This window comes from Primulina tabacum, chromosome 6 (assembly GCF_025594145.1).
Source record: "Primulina tabacum isolate GXHZ01 chromosome 6, ASM2559414v2, whole genome shotgun sequence".
Taxonomy (NCBI): domain Eukaryota; kingdom Viridiplantae; phylum Streptophyta; class Magnoliopsida; order Lamiales; family Gesneriaceae; genus Primulina; species Primulina tabacum.
The window spans coordinates 19185291-19210396 of record NC_134555.1 but is presented as its reverse complement, the minus strand read 5'-3'; the positions used below and the strand labels follow the sequence as shown (position 1 = coordinate 19210396).

Here is a 25106-nt window from a genome sequence, read left to right as displayed (position 1 = left end):
GTAGAGTCCAAATAATTAAATTAATTCAAGTGTTGAATTAATTAAATAACATTGGGCCTTGTAGAGCCTAATTGGAAATAATTATTTAAGTAGTGGGCTTGAGTAAAATCAAGTAAAGTTTAATTGGGCTCAAATATGTTTGAGACAATTAAAAAGCCCATGGGCCCTTTGTAAATGTTACAAGCCCACTAGGTTTTGCATGCTTGGGAGGTGAAGGGGTGTGAATATTTTTGATTAAAATATTGCATAGCATGCAACTTTTTTGGATCAACTTTTTCCACACCCAAGACAAGTCTTCCCCCTCTCATTTTTCATGTGTTGGCTGAAATTTGAAGGGCTACTCTCTCAAATTTTTCTCTCATTTTTGTGTTCTTCAATTGTTGGAGAAACAAGTCACTTCTCTTTGAAAAAGCCTTACATTTTCTAGTGCAAGTGTGAGGTGGATCTACAAAGTTGGTGGTGGGCCTAATTCTTGAAGGAAAGGAGGAGAGCTTGTAGATTGTCATCCCATTCAAGAGCTTTGTTGTTTGACAACAAAGTTGGAGCCATCATCAACCTCAAGAGGTTGATAAGTAACGATTTTCTCAACACCCTTTCTATGATATTTGGTGTTTGTTGTATTTGCTACACAATATCATGGTGGCCGAAAATTTTCTTGTAAAAATTCGATTTTTAACTTCTGTTGCGCTTCCGGTCACCGTAACCGATCCCCTTTCACATCCATGTTCGCGTCAGAGGAATTGTAAGGTCCAAAATTAGACGACGTTATTCAACTGCATGCAAATCTATGAAATATGAAAAAATGATTATTTAGTTGAATTAAACTGCTAAATTGATTATTTGACATGTTTACATGATGTTTTAGTAGTTTTCTACTTACATGCATTAAAATGTAATTTTAAGGGTTATTCGAGTCGCGATCGAGGAAAGGAGACCGAGGGCTGAAAAATGTAAAAATGTTTTTATTAAATAATTGTTTTAATTTATTTAAAATATGGTAGATGTTTTCTCATATTTTTGAAAATAAGGGGTTTTGTAACGTACCGTACTTTTAAACTACTTTAAAATTTGCGGAAAAATAAAAATTTTCTTAATTAAATAGAAACCTTCATATTGCTATAACAATAAATTGATCATTCAAAATATTTGCAACGAAAAAATCACAAATAAAGTTTGCTAAAAACACTTGTTTAAATATTGTAAACAATAACGTGAAATCAGAGTATTAAAAATCGTCATGCATAAAATCTTAAAACATGGACGGTCCTCGGGTTTAGCCTCCTGCGCAGTCCAAGCCGACTCATTGGTCCCCACCCCTCGTCTTCTCAAAGTCATCCTCACCTGCATCGATCAAGTCTAGTGAGTCTAAAGACTCAATATGTATAAACTGGAGATAGCAAGTACTATATAATAAAATCACATGCATCTTTAAAGTAGGGCTTACATATTTGAAACTTGAAAGTAATAGCATAAACATACTTGAAACTTGAACGTAGTAGCATAAACGTAGACGTGCCATCATCATAAGACTTTTCTTAAACATACTTGCATCATATATACTTGAGCATACATGACATCATTTTGCTTAGAGATATGTTTCAAAGCAAGTGACTCATACATAAAAGTGCCTGATCAGCCTAAACCACAGTACTGGGCTGGCCGAGAAAGTCCACTGCCACATACATGAGATCCCCGTTCATAATTTAATGGGTGGATTGGTCCCTGGTCATGCTCTACCGCTTTTCAATCCTGATCTAAACCCGGTCATCCTTTACCGGGGTGGAGAGGTTCTCGGCCACGTTCACCGACTTCCAAACCCATTTATAATTTGGTCACAAGACATTTAGCATACCTCAAAAACTTAAAAAATATTTTCTTTTCCTTTGAACGTCGAACATACTTACATGGCATTGAGGGATTCGTTGGATCTCGCTTGGGGCAATTGCTGCGTATACTAACAGGAGTTCGAATACTTATCTTGCATAACTTAGACGTATAGTCATGCTCACACCCAAAAATGACAAAAGATTCTAAATCTCTCGGGACTTGACCTCGTTTAATCATTGTACTAAATCATAACATCAAACCCCAAAACAATCCCTAAAAAAAAATTTAATTTTCTTTTTAAAGGGACACGGACCCCGTGTAAGGTTCCGTGTCGGGGTCCTTGTAGATGCTGTAAATTTTCCTTTTGAAGGAAAATGGACACGGACTCCGTGCCGAGGTCCGGGAAGGGGTCCGGGTAGCCTCTGGACTTGTAAACTCGCAAAAATTCACTAACTTATTGATCATTCTTCTAATCCAAGCCTAGGGACCATGAACTAATACCTCGAGACTCATCTTAGGATGCTATTACATTGATTCAAACCCGTACAAGTACCCCAAACGTCCCCAAGCATCGACAAGCAACTTCAATACAACAACAACCCGTAATTCGGCATCATTTAGCTTCCTATGACTTCTATTACATCCCAAGCCATTCCCGACCCAAACGAACCACCAAATAACACCAAAATACATCCCATAACATATTTAAATGCAGTAGTACAAGCCCGATGGTGACCAACGAAGCCTGCAACAATAAAACTTCAAGAACACATTTTCAGAAAACGTAGTTTGAGCAGTCCCATGAAAATGATCATAACTCACTAATTTCTTATCCAAATATTTCGAATTTACTGTCAAATCGAAGGTATCAAAAAGTTTTACGTTTTATATGTCGAAAGTTTTTCCAGAAAATCGAAAGAAAAGTCGCAGTATTTAAAATGACAGCAAATTTCGAGTTTTCATATATAAAATCGTTTCAAAACCGATCCAACAAATTTTCGTTCAACCTTTTTACAATATACATGAATTTTTACACATAATAAACATAAGAACATATAATATCACAAGATCGATGCAGAAACAAAAGATTATACATGCCTTTTGATATTTAAAACTCACGATACGGCGATACCGAATCGGAAACGATGCGAGGGTTTATCCGAGACGAACGTGGCACGATTTTTCTTGAATAAAACACAACGAAAATTGCTGGAAAATACAGAGGAGAGGGGCGGCTGCTCTTCGTTCTTAGAACCCTAGAATTTACCTCTAAAAATATGAAAATGTTTAAAACTTAATAAATCATTTAAAATGCCTCAATCCTAACTTAAAATAAAATACCACATTTTAAAAATTGTCAAAATCGTCGCCGGTCTCTTTTCCTCGATCCCGCATCGAATAATCGTCTGAAACATGAAACTCAAGGAAACATTTTAACGTGCATCACATAAACATAAATAATTTAAAATAATACATTTAAATAAATCATGCATCTCTAAAATCATTTTAAACTTAATTAAATATTTTATCAATTTAAATAAATGCATGGGTTTTACGTGTATTGAATTTGGGCTCTACAGATTTTGAGGTGATTTTATACGCCAAGACGTAAATTTTATCGGTGTTGGTTTTTCAATAAAAAACGAACATTTTGGCAATCTGGCTAATAAATTCACAAATTTATTCAACCAAAATTATTTTTAATATTTTAATTAAGCTCTAATGGGCCTAAATTACCTTCTTTATGGGCCTAACCTTATTAGTACGTGGCTTAATTAAGTATTAATATACAAATTTCATTCCATAACCTACATAACACACGCCCACCTCCCTTGAGCACTCAAAACTCTTCTCCCAACTCAAATACACGACACACACATACAATATTTTGAAGGGAAAAGTCGAAAATTTCAAGGGAAATTCATCCTAGGGTTCTTGTCACCGTTCATCGCAATCGTCAACGAGAATTCGTGCATTAAATACGCAAAAGCACGCATATTTCCTTCCTTCAAACATCTATCACACCATAATATGAATTTAATCATGTTTTGTATGAAAAACAAGTGACGTCTTTATTTATTTATGTTTTGCATAAACATGAATTTTTAAGGCATGATTTGTGATCCAAAAGTTGTTGTTTTCATGCGAAAAGGGGCTGCCATGATTATGAGAGGATCAAGGATTATATTTACACGATTTTAAGGGCCCTGAGAATACACACACATGCTGCAAACACGAACCGAATATGCTCGAACCGAATTCGAACGTTTGTGAAATACGTGATCGGGTTTCATGATTTATGGTGCATGGCTTGGCTCGGTTGCATCCAGGGCTGGGCTAGAGTCATGAGGGGTCAGGTATCGAGTCCTATCCAAGCTAGGACTAAAGGGTCACGGCTGGGGAGGAGTCCTAGCAAGCTAGGACTCCACCCGAGATCACCCGAGAAGCCGCGCATGTGTGCAGCAGCGCGCAGGGCAAGGGGCTCGGCCTGGGGGGTTCTGGGCTGTGCTAGGTCAAGACACTATGGTCCTAGGAGGTTGCACATGAGTCTGGTTCAGGGGCTGGTCCAGTGGCTAGGTCCTAGGGGCGAGTTCGAAGAGTCCTAATCTAGGAGAAGTTCTCGGTTGGTTTGGTTGCTGGGTTAGGGGCTTCGATTTCAAGCCTGGGGTTGATTCCTTGGGTTATAAGGGTCCAGGAGGGTTCCTGGAAGGGTTGGTCAGGGTTCGGCTCGGGATGGTTCGAGCTTGGCTCGAGGAAAAAGCTAGATGGCTTGAAGAGGGCTAGGTTCGAAGGTTTATGGTTTTCTTTTGTTCTAAAAATTCAAAACATGGCTCACGGGGGTCGAGTCGTTGTTCACAAGGGCTAAATATTATAAAAAGTCTAAGTTTTAAATTTAGGAATTTTATATTAAAGTTTGAAATTTTTCGGGAATAAAACGCCTTAAAAATGAATAATCAAAGATTAATTAAAAAGCCTAGTTTTTATGCTAAATGAAATTATGGAAATTTTAATTTAGGCTTAAATAATTAATTGGGACATGTTAGAGTCAATGAAATTTAGAAAAAGTCAAAAACGCTAAATTTCACGTCTATGGGTAAAAAGGTAATTTTACACCCGAAAATTAGTAAACGTCATGACAGTTTCCTGACTACTGTTTTATATGCTAATATGATTATTTTAAATGGTTATGAATATTTATATGTTAAATTATGATTTTTAAATGTTCATGGATTTTATGAGTTAATATTGACATTTAAAAGATATGTTGCATGCTTGGTTTAAAAGGAAAAAGAAACGATATTACATGCATGTTTTTATTAAGTGGTGGAAATACGAAATGTTGAAGGACGTGAAAGGATTGTGACTAATACGATGATATGTTGGAGATATCGTGAGGGTTATGGTCCCAGTGGGAGCCCGACGATCGTGTTTCCTTGGATACGAATACGAATACGTTAATATGTTAATACGTTGGCCAAGGCAGTTGACGGGTGAGAGTGTCGCTGATTTCCCCGCCGTCCAGTACTGTGTTTTTCACTAGATGGATCCATCGCCCAATAAGAATATGAATAAGAGTCACAATCATGATCTGAATTCAACAAACACGAATATGAATATGAATATGTTAATATGAATATGAATATGTTGATATGAAAATGTTTATGGAAATATTTCTGTTTAAAGTTTATGTATTATTATGAAAATGTTATTTTAAGTACAAGTATTTTTCACTGTTGTATGTGATCGGTATACGTATTATGTTGTTAATAAGAATATGATGTGTTGAGTTTTTAGGCTAATTAGGTGTGATTGATACAGGTGAGTACGATAATAATGTTATTAGAGGTCTTGATGGTTGACCTGACTGGACTGAAGGTGCACATAACCCGAGGACCAGCGCTTATACTTTTCCGCACTTATGATTTACGTTAAAGATTTTTAAGACTATTTATTTATGCTTTTTGAGTGGTTTTTGAGAGGATGATACTTTTGTCAATATTTGAAAAGATTATTTTTAGGTTTGTTAAAACATTTACGATTTCATGTTTTGACGATTTCCTTTGACTTTTCAAATACTAGTTGGTTGTTTTATTTTTAAATGGTGCAAAACATTTTAACTATTTATTTAAGTAGTTCGGCCGATTTTAATTAGGAGAAGAAAAAAAATTCTAGTACTTTTTAAGTGAAACGAATAGCAGACGTTTCAATTGGCATATCGAGAGCTGTCAAAGAATCGATACTATATGTCATGTCGTAGTTGCATCGATGATGTAATCTAAGAAACCCATTTCTTAATTACCACCAACACTCTGATCAAAGATTTCAAACTACATACACATGAGATCACATAGGATATTCATACTCGAAGGTAAGCGGTGAATCCCCGAGTACAATGCATCGACTCCTATATATTTCGACAGAACACCCAAACTTGCCACCTGATGACCCGATAAGAGTCGGTAAACAAGTCAAAGTATAATGCTGTCATATACAGTCATAATGTTGTCCCGGGTCATAAGGACAAATGGTGTACAACCATAATCTAGGACGTTTCAACTCGATAAGTGAGAACCACTTGAAAAAACCTTTATGGAGGGTTGTTCAATGCACTCTATGAAGAGCACATATCTGCATGCTCGGACATCACAATATCCCCTACCAATGAAACATGGTACTCACATAGCAAATACTAGTTTCAAACTCAAGCGACCTTTATGTTTCTTAGCTGCGGCTAAATCGGCTAGGAACTGTTTAGAATATACAGTATTACAAATATGAATTTCATGATAATAATCAAATGAGCATCTCATATTCTTTCTACTATTTGTATATTCAAGGACTTTATCTATGCAACAAGGATGGGTATATTGATAAAGATGTGCCAAAATAATAATTTCAAATATTATTAAAATAAATATTGTTTATACATAGAGTTTCAATGTGAACCCTCGGCCAACACTTGGCTCGAAGGACACCTACTCTAACAACAAGAGCCGCACGTCCCTTGCTTAAACCCTATGACTCTTCACAACTCAGCTAGGACTCTTACCCTCAAGCCACCACCGAGCCCTCACCCTCTGGACCCTCACTGGACCCTGACCGACTCCTGCCCTCCATCCTAAGACAGCGCCGAAGCCCCCTTCGCACAGCTGCAGCCTGTGGTTGCATGGGAAGAGTCCCATCTTGGTTGGGCTCTTCCATAGCCGTGGCGCCTGACTCCTAGCCATACTAGGACTCTTCCTCACACCCAACCATGCACAGCCCGAGCCCTGGTCGCTAGGACTCTTCCTCACACCACACCATGCCCAGCCCGAGCCCTGGTCCAGCCTTGGTCGATCCGCAAGCTGTGGTTCCCCTTAGCCGAACCCTAGTGCACCATAACATGAAATTTTCGTTCAAGCCCTATTACAATCGTGTGTAACCTTTAACCATGACTCATGTGACTCCTAACACGTTGGAAAATTGTCCCTCAGCCTAACATGGCAGCCCCTTCATGCAATAATAAACATAAGTTTTGTACCATAAAAATACATGTTATTGACATATCAAGGATTAAAAACGAAAATAATCATAAGGTAAACATGTTTTCCATGCAAACGTAATTCAAACACGTAATATGGTGTGATAGATGATAAAAAGAAGATTTATGGCGTGTCTTTGCGTATATTACGCTCGAATTACGACTTGTGATGCGAAGAACGTTAGCGGAGATGGACTTTTGTTGATTTCCCTCAAAACCGTAGCCCTTCCTCTACTAAAGTTCTTGTGTGTGCGTGTATTGTTGGCTGCCAAGAGGTGTCTTTGTGTGGGTGTTAGGGGAGGTGCACGTGTTATGGGGTTTTGGGGTTGGGTTTTAGACTTATTTATTTGTTAATTAACATGTGTGCAAGCTTGAGCCCATTAGCATAGTATAATAGGCTCATTAGGCCCATTAAAAATTATTTAAAATATTTTGTTTAGGAAAATTCGTAAAAATATTAGTCAAGTTCTCGAAAATTCCAATTTTTAGAAAAGTCAATATTATAGTCGAAAGTCGAACACTGGTTGAAAATACGACTCGGCGCGTAAAAACACCTCAAAATTTACTATTTTCAAAAATATTATATACCATATGACATATATTAAATAATTAAAATTAATTATTTAATAAACTATTTTTCCCTCATGTGGTCCTCGATCTCAGTTCCTTGATCCCATGTCGAATAACCTTTAAAACACAATTTTCATGCATTCGTGTGGAAAGTAAATTTTATACATGAAAACATGCACATCATATTCAATTTATGCAATTAAAACAATTTAATTAATCGTTTTATATTTTCTCTAAATTTGCATGTATTTAAGTTACGTTTTCGTATTTTGAACTTTACAATTTCACTTGTTATAAATTTGCTCGATGCCCGATATGTTAGAATATTTTAAGAATCAACCATAAAATGTTATTTTAAAATTAACTAAATTTCCAAAACAACACGTTAACTCTTTGTTATATTTTTTTTTAATCTATCACCCCATCCCAGCAATCAAACTCAACATTCTGTATATTGATATTATTATTTTTTTAGCAAGAGAGATGTATCACCATTGAATTTGAGATCAAATATGTCGCGTGTTTGATATCTCGTCTGAAACACGTAGTAATGTAATACAAAATATTATAAACTAAACTATTGCCTATCGATCTCCGCATTCATATTATAATAACTCCTTTGATGTGATCTCGCTGAGATGGGTGAGCTGGGTTAGGAGCTCCAACGGATCAAATAAACAATTTATAGTGTTTGGGAATTTTGAGTGAGGATAATGGCTGTGATAGCACCTGCAAACAATGAAAAGAACTCGTGAATGGGCGTCGGAGGGGTATCTGGCGTGGCCACTCCGATGCTAAAGTTTGCAGGTTGAAGATGAACACAAGGAATATTTGAGAGAAAATATGTGTAATGCTTAGGAGTTCAAAGATTTCAGAATGTTTAAATGACATTAATACCTGCTATTTATAGTAGAAAATGGGATAGGTACCTCGATTCTTATGCCACCTACTAAGCATGGCAAGTCGGCTGCCCATACTTGTAGCTTCTGATGACTTCTAAGATACTCCAAACCCAAGTTACCCTGACAGATTAGATTGCCTGTACTAATCACACTCGAGTGTGGTGCAATTTTCGAGGCGGCTCGGGTAGTAGGCTATCCGGGTACTTGTATAGGAGCCCAGGCTATGATGATTGCTCGGGGAGAAGAGAAATGCCCGGGTCCTTGGAAAAATGATTAGCATATTGGTTCTGTCATGGGCTATCCAAGTAACAAACCGGGTTAATGATAACCTGGATCCTTATGGGGGTATCACCACCCATCCCTAAAATAGTCGGGCTAGAGCTTGACTCGTTGTCCCGATCAGTCATTCTTTGCAATTTTGTTAAAAAATAATTTTAAAGTGAGTAAGAGCATCGGGGGCTTCAAATACCTCATATAGGAAATGGAATACCGGGGTCTGATACAACCCGGGCTTTAGGTACTGTGTCGTTTAGTATTCTCGAGAAATTAATGTAGTGTCATAATGGCGCATGCTTTAGCATTAAATTCTCGCCGAAAATCGTTTCGCATTCCAAGAATCTGATAAGTCTAACACATTGATAATCGTGCACGTCCTTTCACATGCCTGGTACAATTTACAAGGCTCATCACGATCGTCCACGTGTTCTTAGATCAACAACTGAGATCTTCCCCCCACCGCCTATATATGCTAGGCCTCCTATTTTCGAAAAAACACTTTCAAATTCACAAACTCGGTGAAGCCCTTGCAAAATTTTTTCTCGAAGTCTCCTCTACGCAAACTCCTTCTCCGGTGAACATCCGTCGCTGCAACCACCCATCTCTCTTTCTTAAATTCGTAAGTTCTCTTTCCCAACCATGTCTAATTCTACTTCCTCTACTTCTAGAGCCAATGCGCGAGGCTCTCCCAGTGATGAGTCCACCGCGCTGCGCTCCCACTCCTCCTCATCTCCCCCTCGTCGTCGCTTCCTTTCCCAAACTTCTCAAAAATAAAAAATTCTTCAAACCAAACCCTCCTCTTCAGGCACCTCCCGCGTCTCTAAAAAGGACAAGGGTAAGGGCAAAGCCCGGGCTTCTGGCCACCCTTCTACGGAGACCCCGGGAGTTCCTTGGTTTTCCTCAAGGAGCAGCTCTCTGCGCTCGGGGGCGGACGAGGAACTCAGAACTCTGGGTTCTATTCCTTCGTCCTATTCTATCATAATCCTCGGGGCCTCTGATAGGGCAAACAATCCTCCTCCGGGTTATACCACCTTTTTTCGGGACCAACTCAGAAATGGTCTTCGTTTCCCCCTCCCTCTCTTTTATATTCAGGTCGCTAAGTTTTTCGGTGTGCCTGTCAACCAATTCCATCCCAATTCCTTTCGCATCATGGCTTCGGCCTATGTTCTATTTAAAATGAATAATCTTCTTATCAATCCCCTTGTTCTTCACTATTATTTTTCTTGTCGGCTCGGGGATAATGCATTTTCCTTGACCGCCCGGCAAAATGCCCGATTCCTTGATGACATCCCTTCCTCACAGAAAGGGTGGAAAGGAAGATATTTCTTTATTCAACTCCCCGGTCCTCTCCCCTGTCTGAGCGAGTTTCTCCCTTCTCTCCCAACGCAACCCGCCCTTCCCCAAGCTTACAAATTTGAGGAACCTTTCCTCACAAGTCAAACCCTGGTGGAGGGCCACAAATATTCCTCCTCCATTCTCATCTCCAACGAGAATCTGGTCGCTTATGGGTTGAGTGCCCGGGATGAGGACCCTTTGGAAAAGGCGATTGATGAGTCTGCTGGCTCGGGCGCTCAACCTGGTATATTTATTTTATACCTACACTTACTTTATTTTTCAGTTAATTTGCAATTTATACTGACGCTACCTTTTCCATGTTTGTGCAGATAACTCAAGAATGCAGGAGGCCTTTGCAAAGAAGTGGGCAGCCGAGAAGGCGGCTAAAGAGAAGAAGCTGGCAGCCCGGAAAGCTGCCCTTGAGAAGAAACAGGCCGAGAAGCAGGCAGCCCGGCAAGCTGAGTTGAACCGGGCGGAGGCCCAGCAAGAAGAGGTGGCCCGGGATTCATCCCAGGAAGACCCTGAAGACCACATATCCCTCACCCAGAGGAAGCGAAAGGCTGTCACAAGCCCGGAGCCAATTCTGGTCGAGGATAATCGGGAGGTGGATCAAAGCTCCTCCCAAGCGACCCGGTCAACCACCCCTCCCCAGCAGCAACCTAACCAACAGCCTCCCCTCCTCGAGCAGCCTCCCCGAGCCAGTATCCTTGATGCGGGGTCCTCGGCCAGGGGGCTGAAGATTGTCAAGCAGCTCCTTACTCTTGAGGAAGAGGTCCGCTTGAAGAATTCCCGAGCCTCTGCCAAGCTTTTCGAGGGCTCAAACAAACTCTTGGAGGTAAGTTCTCACAAATTTTCTCAATCTTTTCTTGCTCTGATCATTGTTCATTCTTAATGATCTTGTTTTTGAACAGGCTGCTCACCTGCTGGTCTCGGCCTTCGAGGAGGTTGCCGGGGATGCTACTATCTCTGGTAAGAGAGCCCGGCACTTCCAAGATAATCAGGAGAGGCTACAAGAGGAGTTAGCCCGGGCCCGAGCCGCTCATGAGGAGGAAGTGGCTAATCTGCGCGCAGCCCTGGACAAGGCTGAAGAGAACATCACTGAAGGCCTTGTCCGAGAGGAACGTCTGCAAGGCTCTCTGCCTGTCTCGGAATCGAGTCTCCGCGCCGTTTCTGAATAGGCAGAGTTACAATTGCATCGGGCTGAGAAAGCTGAGAGTGCCCTGGCTCTGGTTGAATATAATAAGGGCAAGTGGTAGGCCTCTTTCCTTCAATCTCCTGAGTTCAAGAAGGCCGTGGTAGATAAGGCCTATCCTCTCTTTCAGACCGATTTTGAAAAATGCCGGTTGCAATTTGTGGAGGCTGGACTCTTGCCTCCAGATAGGGAAAACTTTCCCGATTTTGGTCTGGCCATTGCTTCCCTTCCCAAGGAAGCCGAGGAGGAGAAGGAGGCATCCCGAGAAGAGCAGCCCGGGCCTGAACATGTAGATATAGATTAAGATTGTTTTTTCATTCGTATTTTGTAATCTTCTTGGCTTTCGGGCTTTTATTAAAGAAAATTTTCATTTCCCCTTATCTTCTCTGAAATCATATCCCGATAGTTCTTTCAATAACTCGGGTGATATAGTTGTTTGTATGCAAATAACCCAAAAATTTTCTAAGTGTTGCGAATTAACCGGTAACTTTAAATAAGTACCCGGGATCTTAATCCCTGTAATGAATAAAATGCCTCATACTCTGTAAATAACCTAGATGTAAGCAACCTTAAACCCGGATGTAAAACCTTGGCTGGCGCGTATAACCAAAGTAGAAAAATCGGGCAAGAGAGCATAGTTTCGGGATTTAGAATGGTCAAGGTGTGGTGCCCCGAGCCAGGGTGGTGTACCCTGGGCTTTTAAGAACCAAGGTGCGGAGCCTTGGGCCGAGGAACATGTCCCGGAACTTGGGAATGGTCGAGGTGTGGTGCCCCGAGCCAGGGTGTAGTGCCCTAGGCTTTTAAGAACCAAGGTGCGGAGCCTTGGGCCAGGGAACATGTCCCGGGACTTGGGAATGGTCGAGGTGTGGTGCCCCGAGCCAAGGTGTAGTGCCCTGGGCTTTTAAGAACTAAGGTGCGGAGCCTTGGGCGGGGGAACATGTCCCGGGACTTGGGAATGGTCGAGGTGTGGTGCCCCGAGCCAGGGTGTAGTGCCCTGGGCTTTTAAGAACCAAGGTGCGGAGCCTTGGGCCGGGAAACATGTCCCGGGACTTGGGAATGGTCGAGGTGTGGTGCCCCGAGCAAGGGTGTAGTGCCCCGAGCAAGGGTGTAGTGCCCTGTGCTTATAGGAACCAAGGTGCGGAACCTTGGGCCGGGGAACATGTCTCGGGACTTGGGAATGGTCGAGGTGTGGTGCCCCGAGCCAGGGTGTAGTCCCCTGGGCTTTTAAGAACCAAGGTGCGGAGCCTTGGGCCGGGGAACATGTCCCGGGACTTGGGAATGGTCGAGGTGTGGTTCCCCGAGCCAGGGTGTAGTGCCCTGGGCTTTTAGAATAAACGAAGCTTGGTACTTCCCGAGTTCGAGATACGAGAAATAATACATAATACTCCTTCGGAAAAATAGATCTTTCATTATATCTTCAATCAAACCATTACATCTGTTAGGCATAATATCTCTTTAAATTAAATACATTCCAAGGCCTTTTGAGGGAATGTCCTTGAGCATGTTCTAAATAAAAGGATCCCGAGCTGACTCTCCGGGTAATTTTATAAGGTCCTTCCCACCGAGCTTCCAGCTTCCCAACATCCCCAGCAGGGTGGACTTTCTTCATGACTAGATCCCCTACTTGGAAGTCTCGGATTCGGACCTTTTTGTTATATGATTTCATAACCCGGCTCCTGTATGCCTCCATGCGAATGAATGCCCGGTCTCTTCTTTCTTCTACCAAGTCCGATTCCATGGCCTGGCTTTGGTCATTGTCTTCTGGGTAAGATTCAACCCAGGAAGAAGTTTGCCCGATCTCAACTGGGAGGACTGCTTCAGAACCATATACCAAGTTGAAAGGAGTTTCTTGGGTAGGTGCCCGGGGAGTAGTTCTGTAAGCCCAGAGAATACTGGGTAATTCTTCCACCCAATCCTTCCCTTTGCCTTGTAGTCTTGTCATTAGTGCTTGTACAATAATTCTATTGACAACTTCTGTCTGGCCATTAGCTTGAGGATATGCAACAGAGGTAAAAGATTGAGTGATCTTCATTTCCCTGCACCATGACGTAATTCCTTTGGCCTGAAACTGTCTCCCATTGTCCGAGATCAGTCTTCTGGGCACTCCAAACCGGCACACAATGTTCTTCCACAGAAATTTCATTACCTCCTGTTCAGTGATTTTTGCCAAGGGCTCAGCTTCTACCCATTTGGAAAAGTAATCAACAGCCACTATCAAGAATTTTTTCTGGGCCCAAGCAATTAGGAAATGACCCACAATATCCATGCCCCATTGATCAAAGGGGCAAGATGCCCAGATAGGCTTCATGAGAGTGGCCGGGCTGTGCTTAAAATTCGATTGATGTTGACAGCCCTCACAAGCCTGGACCACCCGAACCGAATCTTGACTAAGAGTGGGTCACCAGAACTCGGCAAGCATTGTCTTCCGGGCCAAAGATATTCCTCCGAGATGCTCAGCACAAGACCCTTCATGAATCTCTCGGAGGACATAATCCACCTCTTTCTTAGATAAAAATTTCAAAAGAGGTCCTTGGAATGATCTCCTGTACAAAATATTATTTAAGAGAACAAACCTGGGAGCTTGTCTCTTAATCTTTTGAGCTTGAGCTTTGTTCTTGGGTAGTTCATTATTCATAATGAACTTAATTAGAGGTGTCATCCAGGAGTCGTCGGGTATTGGTAATATTTCTTCCTCGGTAGACAGGATCAGCCAGGAAACATGCAAGACCTCCCGGGTGCTGACTTCTGACAAATAAGCAGCCATTTTTGCCAGATCATCTGCCTCACCATTCTCCTCCCGGTGTATTTGTTCAATATTCCAATCAACAAAGATGTCTGCTTGGGCTCGAATGAGCTGTAAATATTTTAGCATCCTGTCATCCTTAGCTTGATAAACACCTTCTATTTGTTGAGTAATGAGCTGTGAATCAGAATATAGGATAATCCGGGAAGCTCCAATTTCCCGGGCAGCTCGGACACCTGCGAGAACAGCCTCATACTCGGCCTCATTATTAGTTACCTGGGAGTCAATCCTCAGTGCCAATTTAATCTTTTCTCCCAGGGAGATATTATTACAACCCCTACTCCGTATCCAGCAAGGCTAGACACTCCATCCACAAATACTCTCCATACTTCTTTTTCCTCGGGTTGAATCATTTCTGATAAGAAATCTGATAAGGCTTGCGCTTTGAAGGCAACCCGGGGCTTGTACTCAATGTCATATTCTTCCAGCTCTACTGTCCATTTGATCATCCGCCCGGATACTTCTGAATGAGTCATGATCCTGCCAAGAGGACTATTGGTAAGAACAATGATTTGGTGTGACAGGAAGTAAGGTCGTAGCTTCCGGGCTGTCATGATCAAGGCCAAAGCAACCTTCTCTATTTCACTGTAACGGAGCTCGGGGCCCCTTAGAGCATGGCTGACATAGTAGATAGGCTTTTGATCAGAGCCCTCTTCTTTTATTAGGACCGAGCTGACAGCATGCTCCGTAGCAGAAAAATAAACAAATAGTTTTTCCCCGGGCTCCGGCTTTACCAATACAGGGAGCTCTGCAAGGTGAATCTTCAAGTCTTGGAAGGCCTGCTCACATTTCTCATCACACCCGAATTGTTGGGCTTTCCTTAGAACCTGGAAGAAAGGATAACTCCTGTGTGGTGACCGGGATATAAATCGAGACAAGGAAGCAATCCTCCCGGTCAGCTTCTGTACTTCTTTGATAGATCGAGGAGATGGCATACTCAACACGGATTTGACTTTTTCTTGATTTACCTTGATCCCTCGATCTGTCACTATGAATCCCAAGAATTTGCCACTCTTGACACCAAAAATGCATTTGGCAGGGTTGAGCTTTATCCCGTAACACATTAGAGTGGCAAAAGTTTCCTCTAGATCATCAATAAAGTTCGCAACCTCCCGGGTCTTGCCCAGAATATCAACCACATATACTTCCACATTTCGTCTCAGCTGCTTCTCGAATATTTTGTTCATCAGACGCTGGTAGGTAGCCCCTGCATTCTTCAACCTGAAAGGCATTACAATATAACAAAATGTACCTCCCGAGGTAATGAAGCTGGCTTTATCTTGATCACTCTTGGCCAGAGGAATTTGATGATATCCCTGGTATGCGTCCATGAAACTCAGTAATTCAAAACCTGAGGTGGAATCCACCAGCTGAACAATCCTGGGTAGGGGATAATGATCCTTGGAACAAGCTTTATTAAGATCGCGGAAATCTACACACATCCTCCACTTCCCGGTAGATTTAGGCACCAGCACCACATTTGAATGCCATGTAGGAAATTGAATTTCTCGAATGTGGCCGGCCTTCAGCAGCTCCTTCACCTGTTCATCAATAACTTTGTCCTTTTCAGGGCAAAAGTGTCTCTTTTTCTGCTTTACCGGGTGAGAGCCCGAGAGAATATTCAATTGATACTCCGATACCAGGGGTAAGATCCCTGTCAACTCCTGTTGGGACCATGCAAACACATGAATATTAGCTTTTAAACAATTGATCAGACTAACCCGGGTGGATGTGCTGAGGTCTCGAGCCACCAGGATTTGTTGCCCTGGTCCGACCTCTACCATCTCCTGCTCCTCCTCTGCCACAAAATGTACTTCCCCTTTCTCTACTACTCTTCCTCCCACTTCATCCATCCTTGGTTTCTTCCCTTCCTTCTTAATTTTGCTCTGATCAGCCCGGACTGCCTCTACATAGCATTTTCGAGAAGAAGGTTGATCTCCCCGAACTTCTCCTACTCGGGCTCCCACAGGAAACTTTATCTTTTGATGGTAAGTGGATGCCACAGCCCTTAATTCATTCATAGCCGGCCTCCCCAAAATGATATTATATGAAGATGGGGAGTCCAATACAGTGAAAGAGGTCATCACTTTCTTCTTGAGATCCTGAGAGCCCAGGGTTAGTGGTAGGACAATCTCCCCTTCCGGGTAAACCACATGGCCAGCAAAGCCAAAGAGGGCAGTTTCCATAGCTTCCAAGTGAAAACCCTGCAAATCCATCTGCACAAAGGCATCTTTAAAAATCACATTTACAGAACTGCCCGAGTCAACAAATACCCTCAAAATGTCATAATTCAACAGCCGGGCTTGGATCACCAAGGCATCATTATGGGGTAAATTCACCCCCTTCAAATCCTCCGGGCCAAAACTAATGACCGCCTCATTCCTCCTTGTCCCCTCTACCTCCATACATTCCCTCCTACTTCTCGATTTTCTCGCTCGATTGGAGTCTCCATCAGTGGAGCCTCCTGATATCATTTTAATCAACCCCGTAGCAGGGGGCGAATTAATTTTTCTCTCAGGCTCGGGCTCTCTTCTTCTCCCGAGCTCACTCCTCGGATTACTCCTCATACCTCCTCCTCGGGCACTGGATCCTGGCTGTCGAGATGTCCAAGGTGGCAATTTCGGTCTCTTGTTGTCGTGACTGGGTCCCAGGGCGGAAGGTATAATCTCCCTTCAATGTCTTGCAATCCTCGGTGTTATGATAACACACCTTATGGAGAGTGCAAAATCCTCTCTTCTCTGGCAGAGATAATTGATGGTCTGGGGCCAAGTCTCTACTACATTTTTGTACTTCCCTCTCCCGGGCAATCTTTAGAGGCACGTGATGAGAAAAGTGCTCTGGATTGCCCCGCTTCTGTCCCCTCTCCTCGGGCTTAGACACCCGGTCTCCTCTCTCCCTTTTTTACAACCTCCCTCTTCTGCTTCTGAGCTTCTTCCATATTAATGTATTTCTCTGCCCGGGACAATAAGTCCTCGAAATCTCTAGGCACCTTCTTGGTCAGTGATTTGAAAAACTCACCCTCCCTTAAGCCCTGGGTTAATGCGGTAGTATTTGTTTCAGTGGCACAAGTGGGAACGTCCAGAGCAACTCTGTTGAATCTTCTGATATAAGCCCTTAAACTTTCTTCCAGGCTCTGCTTGACCTCAAAAAGACTGAAAGCAGTCTTCTTGTACTTTTTGTTGCTGCTGAAATGGTGTGAGAACACCTTCTGAAAATCTTTGAAAGAATTAATACTTTGGGGGGCCAAACCCTCAAACCATCTCTGAGCCGAATCCACCAATGTTGTTAGGAACACTTTACACTTTATTCTATCAGTGTAACAGTGCAGCATAGCCATGTTCTCAAATCTGGCCAAGTTTTCCTCAGAGTCTGCGTTGCCATAATAATCTTTTATTTTGGCAGACTTGAAATTTCCGAGCAGGGGTTCCTGGACAATAATGTTAACAAATGGGCATCCTCTAGCGATTGCCCGGGAAGTGCTCCGGTTCTCCAATTGTCCTTCTAGGACCTTCATCTTCTGCCTCACCTCCAGCAACTCTTCTGCCACGGTTGGAGCTTTGGATCCGGCATTGGACTCCTCAGCCTCCTGTCTCTCCTCCTCCTCCCCCAACTCCTGCTCTTGCTCCTGCTCATGCTCTTGTCTATTCCCGGGCGGTGTAACATGTTGAGAAACTTCTTTTCTGGCCATAGCTTGCTTCACTGCATCGGATATCATCTTTTTTAATTCTCCCGGGGTCATGGTAATGAGATTTGGCCCGATATTATTAACACCAACTTGTCTGGAAGTCTGCCCTCCATCTTCCTGGGCCCGAGAATTATCTTGGTTGGTACTTCTCGTACGAGCCATATCAACGTCTTGAAATCAAGTTTTACCATAGACAGCGCCAATGATGTGATCTCGCTGAGATGGGTGAGCTGGGTTAGGAGCTCCAACAGATCAAATCAACAATTTATAGTGTTTGGGAATTTGAGTGAGGATAATGGCTGTGATAGCACCTGCAAACAATGAAAAGAACTCGTGAATGGGCGCCGGAGAGGTATCCGGCGTGGCCACTCCGATGCAAAAGTCAGCAGTTTGAAGATGAACACAAGCAATATTTGAGAGAAAATATGTGTAATGCTTAGGAGTTCAAAGATTTCAGAATGTTTAAATGACATTAATACTTGCTATTTATAGTAAAAAATGGGGTAAGTACCTCGATTCTTGTGCCACCTACTAAGCATGGCAAGTCGGCTGCCCATACTTGTAGCTTCTGATGACTTCTAAGATACTCCAAACCCAAGTTGTCCTGACAGATTAGATTGCCCGTACTAATCACACTCGAGTGTGGTGCAATTCTCGAGGCGGCCCGGGTAGTAGGTTACCCGAGTACTTGTGTAGGAGCCTAGGCTATGATGATTGTCCGGGGAGAAGAGAAATGCCCGGGTCCTTGGAAAAATGATTAGCATATTGGTTCTGTTCTGGGCTATCCAAGTAACAAATCGGGTTAATGATAACCTGGATCCTTACGGGTGTATCATCCTTGGTAGCCGAGTTATCACTTGCGAGGTAAATCTTGTCTATTTTATTAAAAATCCATCCTCGCACCCTCTTTATTCTTAAATAATTTTAATTTGATTTATTAAAGTAATTAATTTTAAAAACTTTTAATTAATATTTTTTTATTGTAGGGCTACTTGTAGTGTGGGACATACGCCAAGACTGAAGACCCACGTGTTTTAATTCAAGGACCAATGATATTTTTCCGGACCTCAGACCAGCATTAAACACAGAATATTATGTTTCAAGTCCGCTCTTCTACAAATAATATTTGATTTGATGCCTTACCTTCGCATCATTCATCATCGGCAGCTGCTATCGAGAGTGATTCAGGTTTGATCGAGATTTTTGTCCCCGTGTTGTTTTTTTTTCCCGGATTCAATCAATCGAAGGATTTGTATAGCCGAAGATTAGGGTTTATTCCAGATTGCGTTGGAATCTACGGACTGTTTTTAGCTGCTGTGGTTGAGACATTTTGGATTTCATTTAATGGTTAATTCTGAGAAAAAGCAACCTGAGAACGATAGACAGTGTGGAGATTTTGGTCGTGGGGACCTGAATTTCGACGGAGATGATTCGATCGAAGAGTCATCGTCTGGCGCTGAGACGTCAGGGAACGCGAATCCGTCTATTGTGCGGAGGTTGACGGAGATATTCACGGAGGATGGGGACGGAGATCTCCTGCTTCAGACTAGCGATAGGGAGGATGGATTTCTGCATTGGTTTCGCGCTTTGGATTTCCAGGTGATGGGAGCGTGCCGGGCGGATGAGAGGTTGAAACCTTTTCTGAAGCTCAATGTTTCCACTGGGGCGGCTGAGGATCGTCTGCTAGCTCACCTTAGTCAGGTATCTGTATGCTCGATCGGTTGAACTCGATTGCTTGTGTGGTCTGTGGCTTTTAGATAGGGTTTATTTATGGGTGTCGCTGATTTTGGAATCGAGATTCTACTATTGTTTGATGAATAATCAATTTGTTTGATTTATATTCAGGAGTTTACTGACTTTATTATAAAAATAATTATATGTAATTGTTTTGATTTGAATTTTGTGGTTGTGATGCTCATATACGAAGTTGTTTGAAACTGAGTTTCTAATCGAGTTTTCCACAGCCTTAAATCATCTCATGATAGATTCTGACCCATTTTGTTGAATGAAGCTTCTGTTTTTCTCAGTTTCGGGCCACTGACTTGTTTCCTATTTATCGTCTCCCAGCACTTTGAACCATCCGAAGTTGCTATTTTGGCCAGGTGCCTGTGCGTTCCTCTTGTTTCTATTCGAGTTGGAAAGATCGAGAAGAAAGGAACCCTTTTGTCTCCAACATCGATAAGGTAGTTGCACACACTTGTACTGTTTTATAACAAATAATATGGTTTTATATAGGAAAAGTTTTGATACTTCATCTTTTGCAGTGCCTGAGAATGTTTTCTTTCACAAATTATGATTTTTGTTGTGATTGGAGATTCTTTTGTATGTGGGGGATACACAAAAAGGGTAGTAAAAAGGGCTTTTTTACTCTTTTGAGTATATGGGATTGGGTAGATGCAGTGCATCAAAAAGTAATTGAAGTGCAAGGAGTCAGCGATTAAAAATTTAATACGAATTCTGGCATGAGGTTGTTTTATACTCCCCGATTGGTACCGTTAGTAACGTTTGCTTTAATGACGCCTGCTTTTCATAGCTTGTATAACTAGTTATATACTTCTATAAGAACATCAGAATAGCAGGAGCTAAATGCTCTGCCTAAATAATAATAATAAATTAAAGAAAACTGTGACTAGAGTCCGTTGTGGCAATGATAACGCCATTGACTTTTTAATCAATTTTTAAGATTATAATTTGACAAGTCAATTTTGTATATGTAAACTCTTTTGCTATTTTATCTTTTGGCAGAAATGCTATACGGGAATGAGTTTAGATTTTACTTGTTGTAAAGATACAACCTAGGCTTGTATAATAATGTAAAACCAGCTTATGTTTCCTTTAGCTGTTGATTTGTTGTGATGAATTCTTTAATTTTGTCGTGGTTCAAGTTTATGGTGCTAAACCTGCCTTTCTTTTCTTGTTTGTGATCTTCCCTTTCATTTTGTAGGAAGAGAATCATTTGTTGTTTTACATATGTATCTAATGTTGTGTGTGCATGCATTTGCTTAATAATGCATATTGATGATTTTAATTAACAGTTTCCAATTTGTTTTATGATATGGGTCTTCGTCAATGTTGTAAATGGTGGGAGGCAGTGGCGGGCGGTCCATAACCGCCTATGCACCACCTAACAATTTTTTTTAGGTAATTATATATAATCACACAATGTAATTACAAATAATCATCGTTTTTTTATAATATATTTAATTGAATAATGTTTATGAATAAAAAAGTTTCATACAATATATTACAGTATAGACAAAGTTCAAATAACGGTAGCTAATTGCGGCGGTGGCTGGAGGCGGTTTGAAGCAGGTGGTGGCTGACAGCGGAGGACACTTGAAAGAAAAAGTAAATACAAAAGAGAGGGAGAGACGTTTTTATTATATCTAGGTTTTTTAAATTGATTGACTTTGATTAGTTCATAAATTTATTTGATTTTGACATTTGACTAGGATTTTAAAATCATTGACCGTCTTGGCCGCTTGCTCGGCTGCCTCCACCGCCTGCTCGGCCTCCTTGTCCATCGGATAGCCTTAGACCGGGGAGCGGCCACCTCAACCGTCATTTAGAACATTGGTATTCGATATATTTTTACCTGCCAAGTGTCTCTTAGGTTTAGAGAGTTGTGTTATTATCTCTGATCCTAAACATGTTGGTGTTCATTTTTGAGTGTCTTGTATGTGCATTTGCAGACCTATGCACAAACCTATCTAAATCATCTCGGCACTACATGTGGAATCTCTTAGATCCCGTCATCTTGAAATGACTTTACATTTCTATGAGGTGCGCGTATGACACGTGATTGTATCGTATCTGCTTCAGTATTTTAGTGTCAGTTCCTTTTCTTTATATCATGGTATATTTATTCTGTGCTTGAGATGTTTGTATTCGTAGTGATTTCTTGTTAATAATATTTATGTTTGAAGAACTTAAAGAAATAATTTGCAGACAGAGTGGTAGTTAATGTGACTTTATTTGTCCTCTATGTTTGATCATATTTACCTTATGAAATGCTGTATTTGATGTTGTAATGGCTAAGATTATTTGGCCTTCCAAGTGAAAATATCTTTTGACTTGTAGGTAATTTCGGCGTAATACTATAATGATCTCTGAAATAAGAAGAATTAAAGGTAGCTTCACGATCTTATGTTAATGTATTATATTATATATCTTGCCAGAATTCTCTCTTTTTTCATGCTATATTTTTATCTGTCTAATATAGTACTTTTGCTGTTATTGCAACTGTATTGGCTATTTTCCTTCTCTAGATGTTCGATTATGTTTTAATGGCATGAGGTTTTTTTATGCATGGGCTTTGATCTTTCCAAATTGTAGCACAACTTATATTCTATTTCACCTCTTTCTCGCTCTGATCATTATTGTAAATGAAACCAACATATATCTGATTGTTAAGTTGGGGCCTTTTTTAATAATTTTCTTGCTCTCATGTACTAAAAATGGTCAAGAAAAAAATGAGATGAAATGCTTGAACTTATTGAAACCGTTAATATACATTACCTTTAACTTTAATCTGCGAAGACCTTGGTGCCTAAAAGAGAGAAACTTTAGTATTCAGGCATCACGTAGGAAGTAGTCAATGTTATTAAATTTTGGACTCTGATCACATCCCGCGTTTTCTTAGTGTTAGTTGGTGTCAGGGAAAGTATGAAGTCTTGCATGACATACAAATCTCTTTTACTTTAGAATTGATGTCTATCGTCATGTGCTTTACACCGGTTGTTACTTTTCTGATTCTTTTGTTTGTATGTCATGTTGTACAGAGGAAATTTATACCTCTCACTTTTGCCAACTTCTGACCTGCGCGCCTCATTCAATGGTGATAATGGTTCTGTGGAGAGGCTAGCAACATTTAGTACAGAGGCTCAATGCACCATTGAAATTGAAGAGATCTCTGCTGACAAATCTGGAAGATCATTCTTAATTAAAATTTCAGATGCTGTGGTTTTTTATTTTTGGTGCTCTGAAAAATCTAAGCTTCGAGGAAATGAATTGCTAAAAAATGTAAGATAACCGATGCATTTCTTTTATGCTGTAACGTTTTCTTGTGGAAGTAAAATGATTCCTCATTCCGTCTTATTTTGTGTGTCTAGATGAAGGATTTGCTTATGAGAAAACCTTCACTTGCTGAATTAAGCGGAATTAGCGAGTCACGTCTTAACTTTTTTGCAACTCATCTTCATGCCTATCTTGCGGGATCAGTTGTAAACAATACTCAAGTTAGCGGTGTTCTGTCAGCATCCCCTTCTGACAACAGTATTGATCCTTGCGAACAACATTTTCCTCAATCTTCCTCAACGTGCCAAAAATTTTCCTATGTCCGGCAATGTAGCAGTCAAGGATCGAAGACAAACTTGATCTACCAGGGTAGCCTCAGTCCTAAGTCAAACCAGTTCAAGGAAGGCATGTCTAAGAGTTTGTCTTCTATGAGGAGTGCTGCCAGAGAGAAATTGAAGTGGGGTGTGGAGAATTACGTCTCAAGTATTGAAAGCTTGGCTCTTGCTTCATCAACCAGTTTTGATCCATCTAGCACTAGTTGCTTTAAGCAAGACGAAGCTTCTGAACCAAATGCAATTCATACTTCAGCCACATTTAATTTGTTGGAGATACTTGGAAAATCCTCAGAGCCTCCATTTTCTGGTTCAGAAATACAAATTCCGTCTTCAGGGTCATCTAACTTCTCACCTCAGTATTGCTGGTGCCCTCCTGTTGTATCTGCACTACAATTTACTAAAGGAAATTCACATCTACCTATATCGTCAACTGAATCACTATCTCTGCCTCCAATTTCTTCTCTCCTATCAGCTCCCAGGCAGTCTGGACTTTTAACCTCGAAAGAATTCTTAAATATGGCCGAAATTCCTCCGCTAGATTTTCCAACATTTGTACCTGAGCCTTTGGTTAGGCTGTCAACTTCTCAGCAAATTCCTACGTTTACACCTTTGATATGTGATCCAATTGTCCACATTCCAGTGATTGATGTCTGTTCTTCTGGCCAAGGGTATTTGGTCAGTGCAGGGCCTGCTATTTCGACCACGATTTCTCCATTGCATCCAAGTCTTGTGGACCCACTTCCAGATGCTGAATCCATGTTGGAAAAAGGTGCCAGGGAAACGCGTCGGATGCTCATATGTGGCTCCAGCCAACCCAACTCTCAGCTTCTTGATGTATTGCCTTCCATGCTGAGCAGCAGAGATGACAAGCAAAATTTGATAGCTGCTGGAAGCCGGGGTCATTATTGTGCAGCCATAGACGTAGATGTTTTAGCGCAAAACTTGACGAGTGTGGGATTAGCTTTATTGTCGGAGAAACCAATAAGAAGTGTCATCAGTAAAAGATTTGGTAGCAGTGATGATTTGATTGAAAAGGAGAAACCATCTAGCTCTGGTATGCCGCGTTTTGATGAAGAGATTGATTGATTTTGATGTGACGAAAGATAAAATGGAATTGTCTGCTTTTGGGAACTTCAGTGTTTTGGTGTGGATACGTGAATAGTTATACACTGTCGAAAGAGTAAATCATTTTGAAATGCAGTAGCTTGTGGCCTAATGTACAAACTTCCATTTATTGTGCGATTCAAGGAAGCATTAAAAAGAAACAGAATCTTCTTCCGTTGTTTTCCTGGTAAACTAAATCTTATCATCTCTTATCTCTGGAGACTGCGACTTGGTAATGCTTTCAAGTAAAAAACTCGAAAAGAACAAAACCTCGTGGCATGACGTTGCAACAATCGGTATTTCATAAATGAAGGAAACATGATGTTAGTTTACAATAATCACTTGTGTGCAATTAACATAAAATAAGTTGAAAGCTAACCAAACTATACAACGGAAGTCTCTAAAAGAGAACCGTAAGCAAGTTCCGTCGGAGACAAGAATACTCTTAACACCAAGTAATAAGATTGAGACGTGAGCAAAAAATGAAAGCAAGAAAACTAGCTGAAGCGAAAAGTTTATGAGTTTGCTCGATTTTTTCAC

The 25106-nt window shown here is 41.2% G+C and overlaps 1 protein-coding gene across 1 annotated transcript; it reads left to right on the top strand.

The window, feature by feature from the left end:
* The first annotated feature begins 19250 nt into the window (after nucleotides 1-19250).
* LOC142549184 (uncharacterized) lies at nucleotides 19251-24732 on the top strand. Its single transcript, XM_075658015.1, has 4 exons — nucleotides 19251-19812; nucleotides 20179-20294; nucleotides 22893-23133; nucleotides 23223-24732. Exons 1-4 carry the CDS (start codon nucleotides 19456-19458, stop codon nucleotides 24546-24548), a joined length of 2040 nt encoding a protein of 679 aa, XP_075514130.1. The 5' UTR covers nucleotides 19251-19455; the 3' UTR covers nucleotides 24549-24732.
* The last annotated feature ends 374 nt before the right edge of the window (nucleotides 24733-25106 follow it).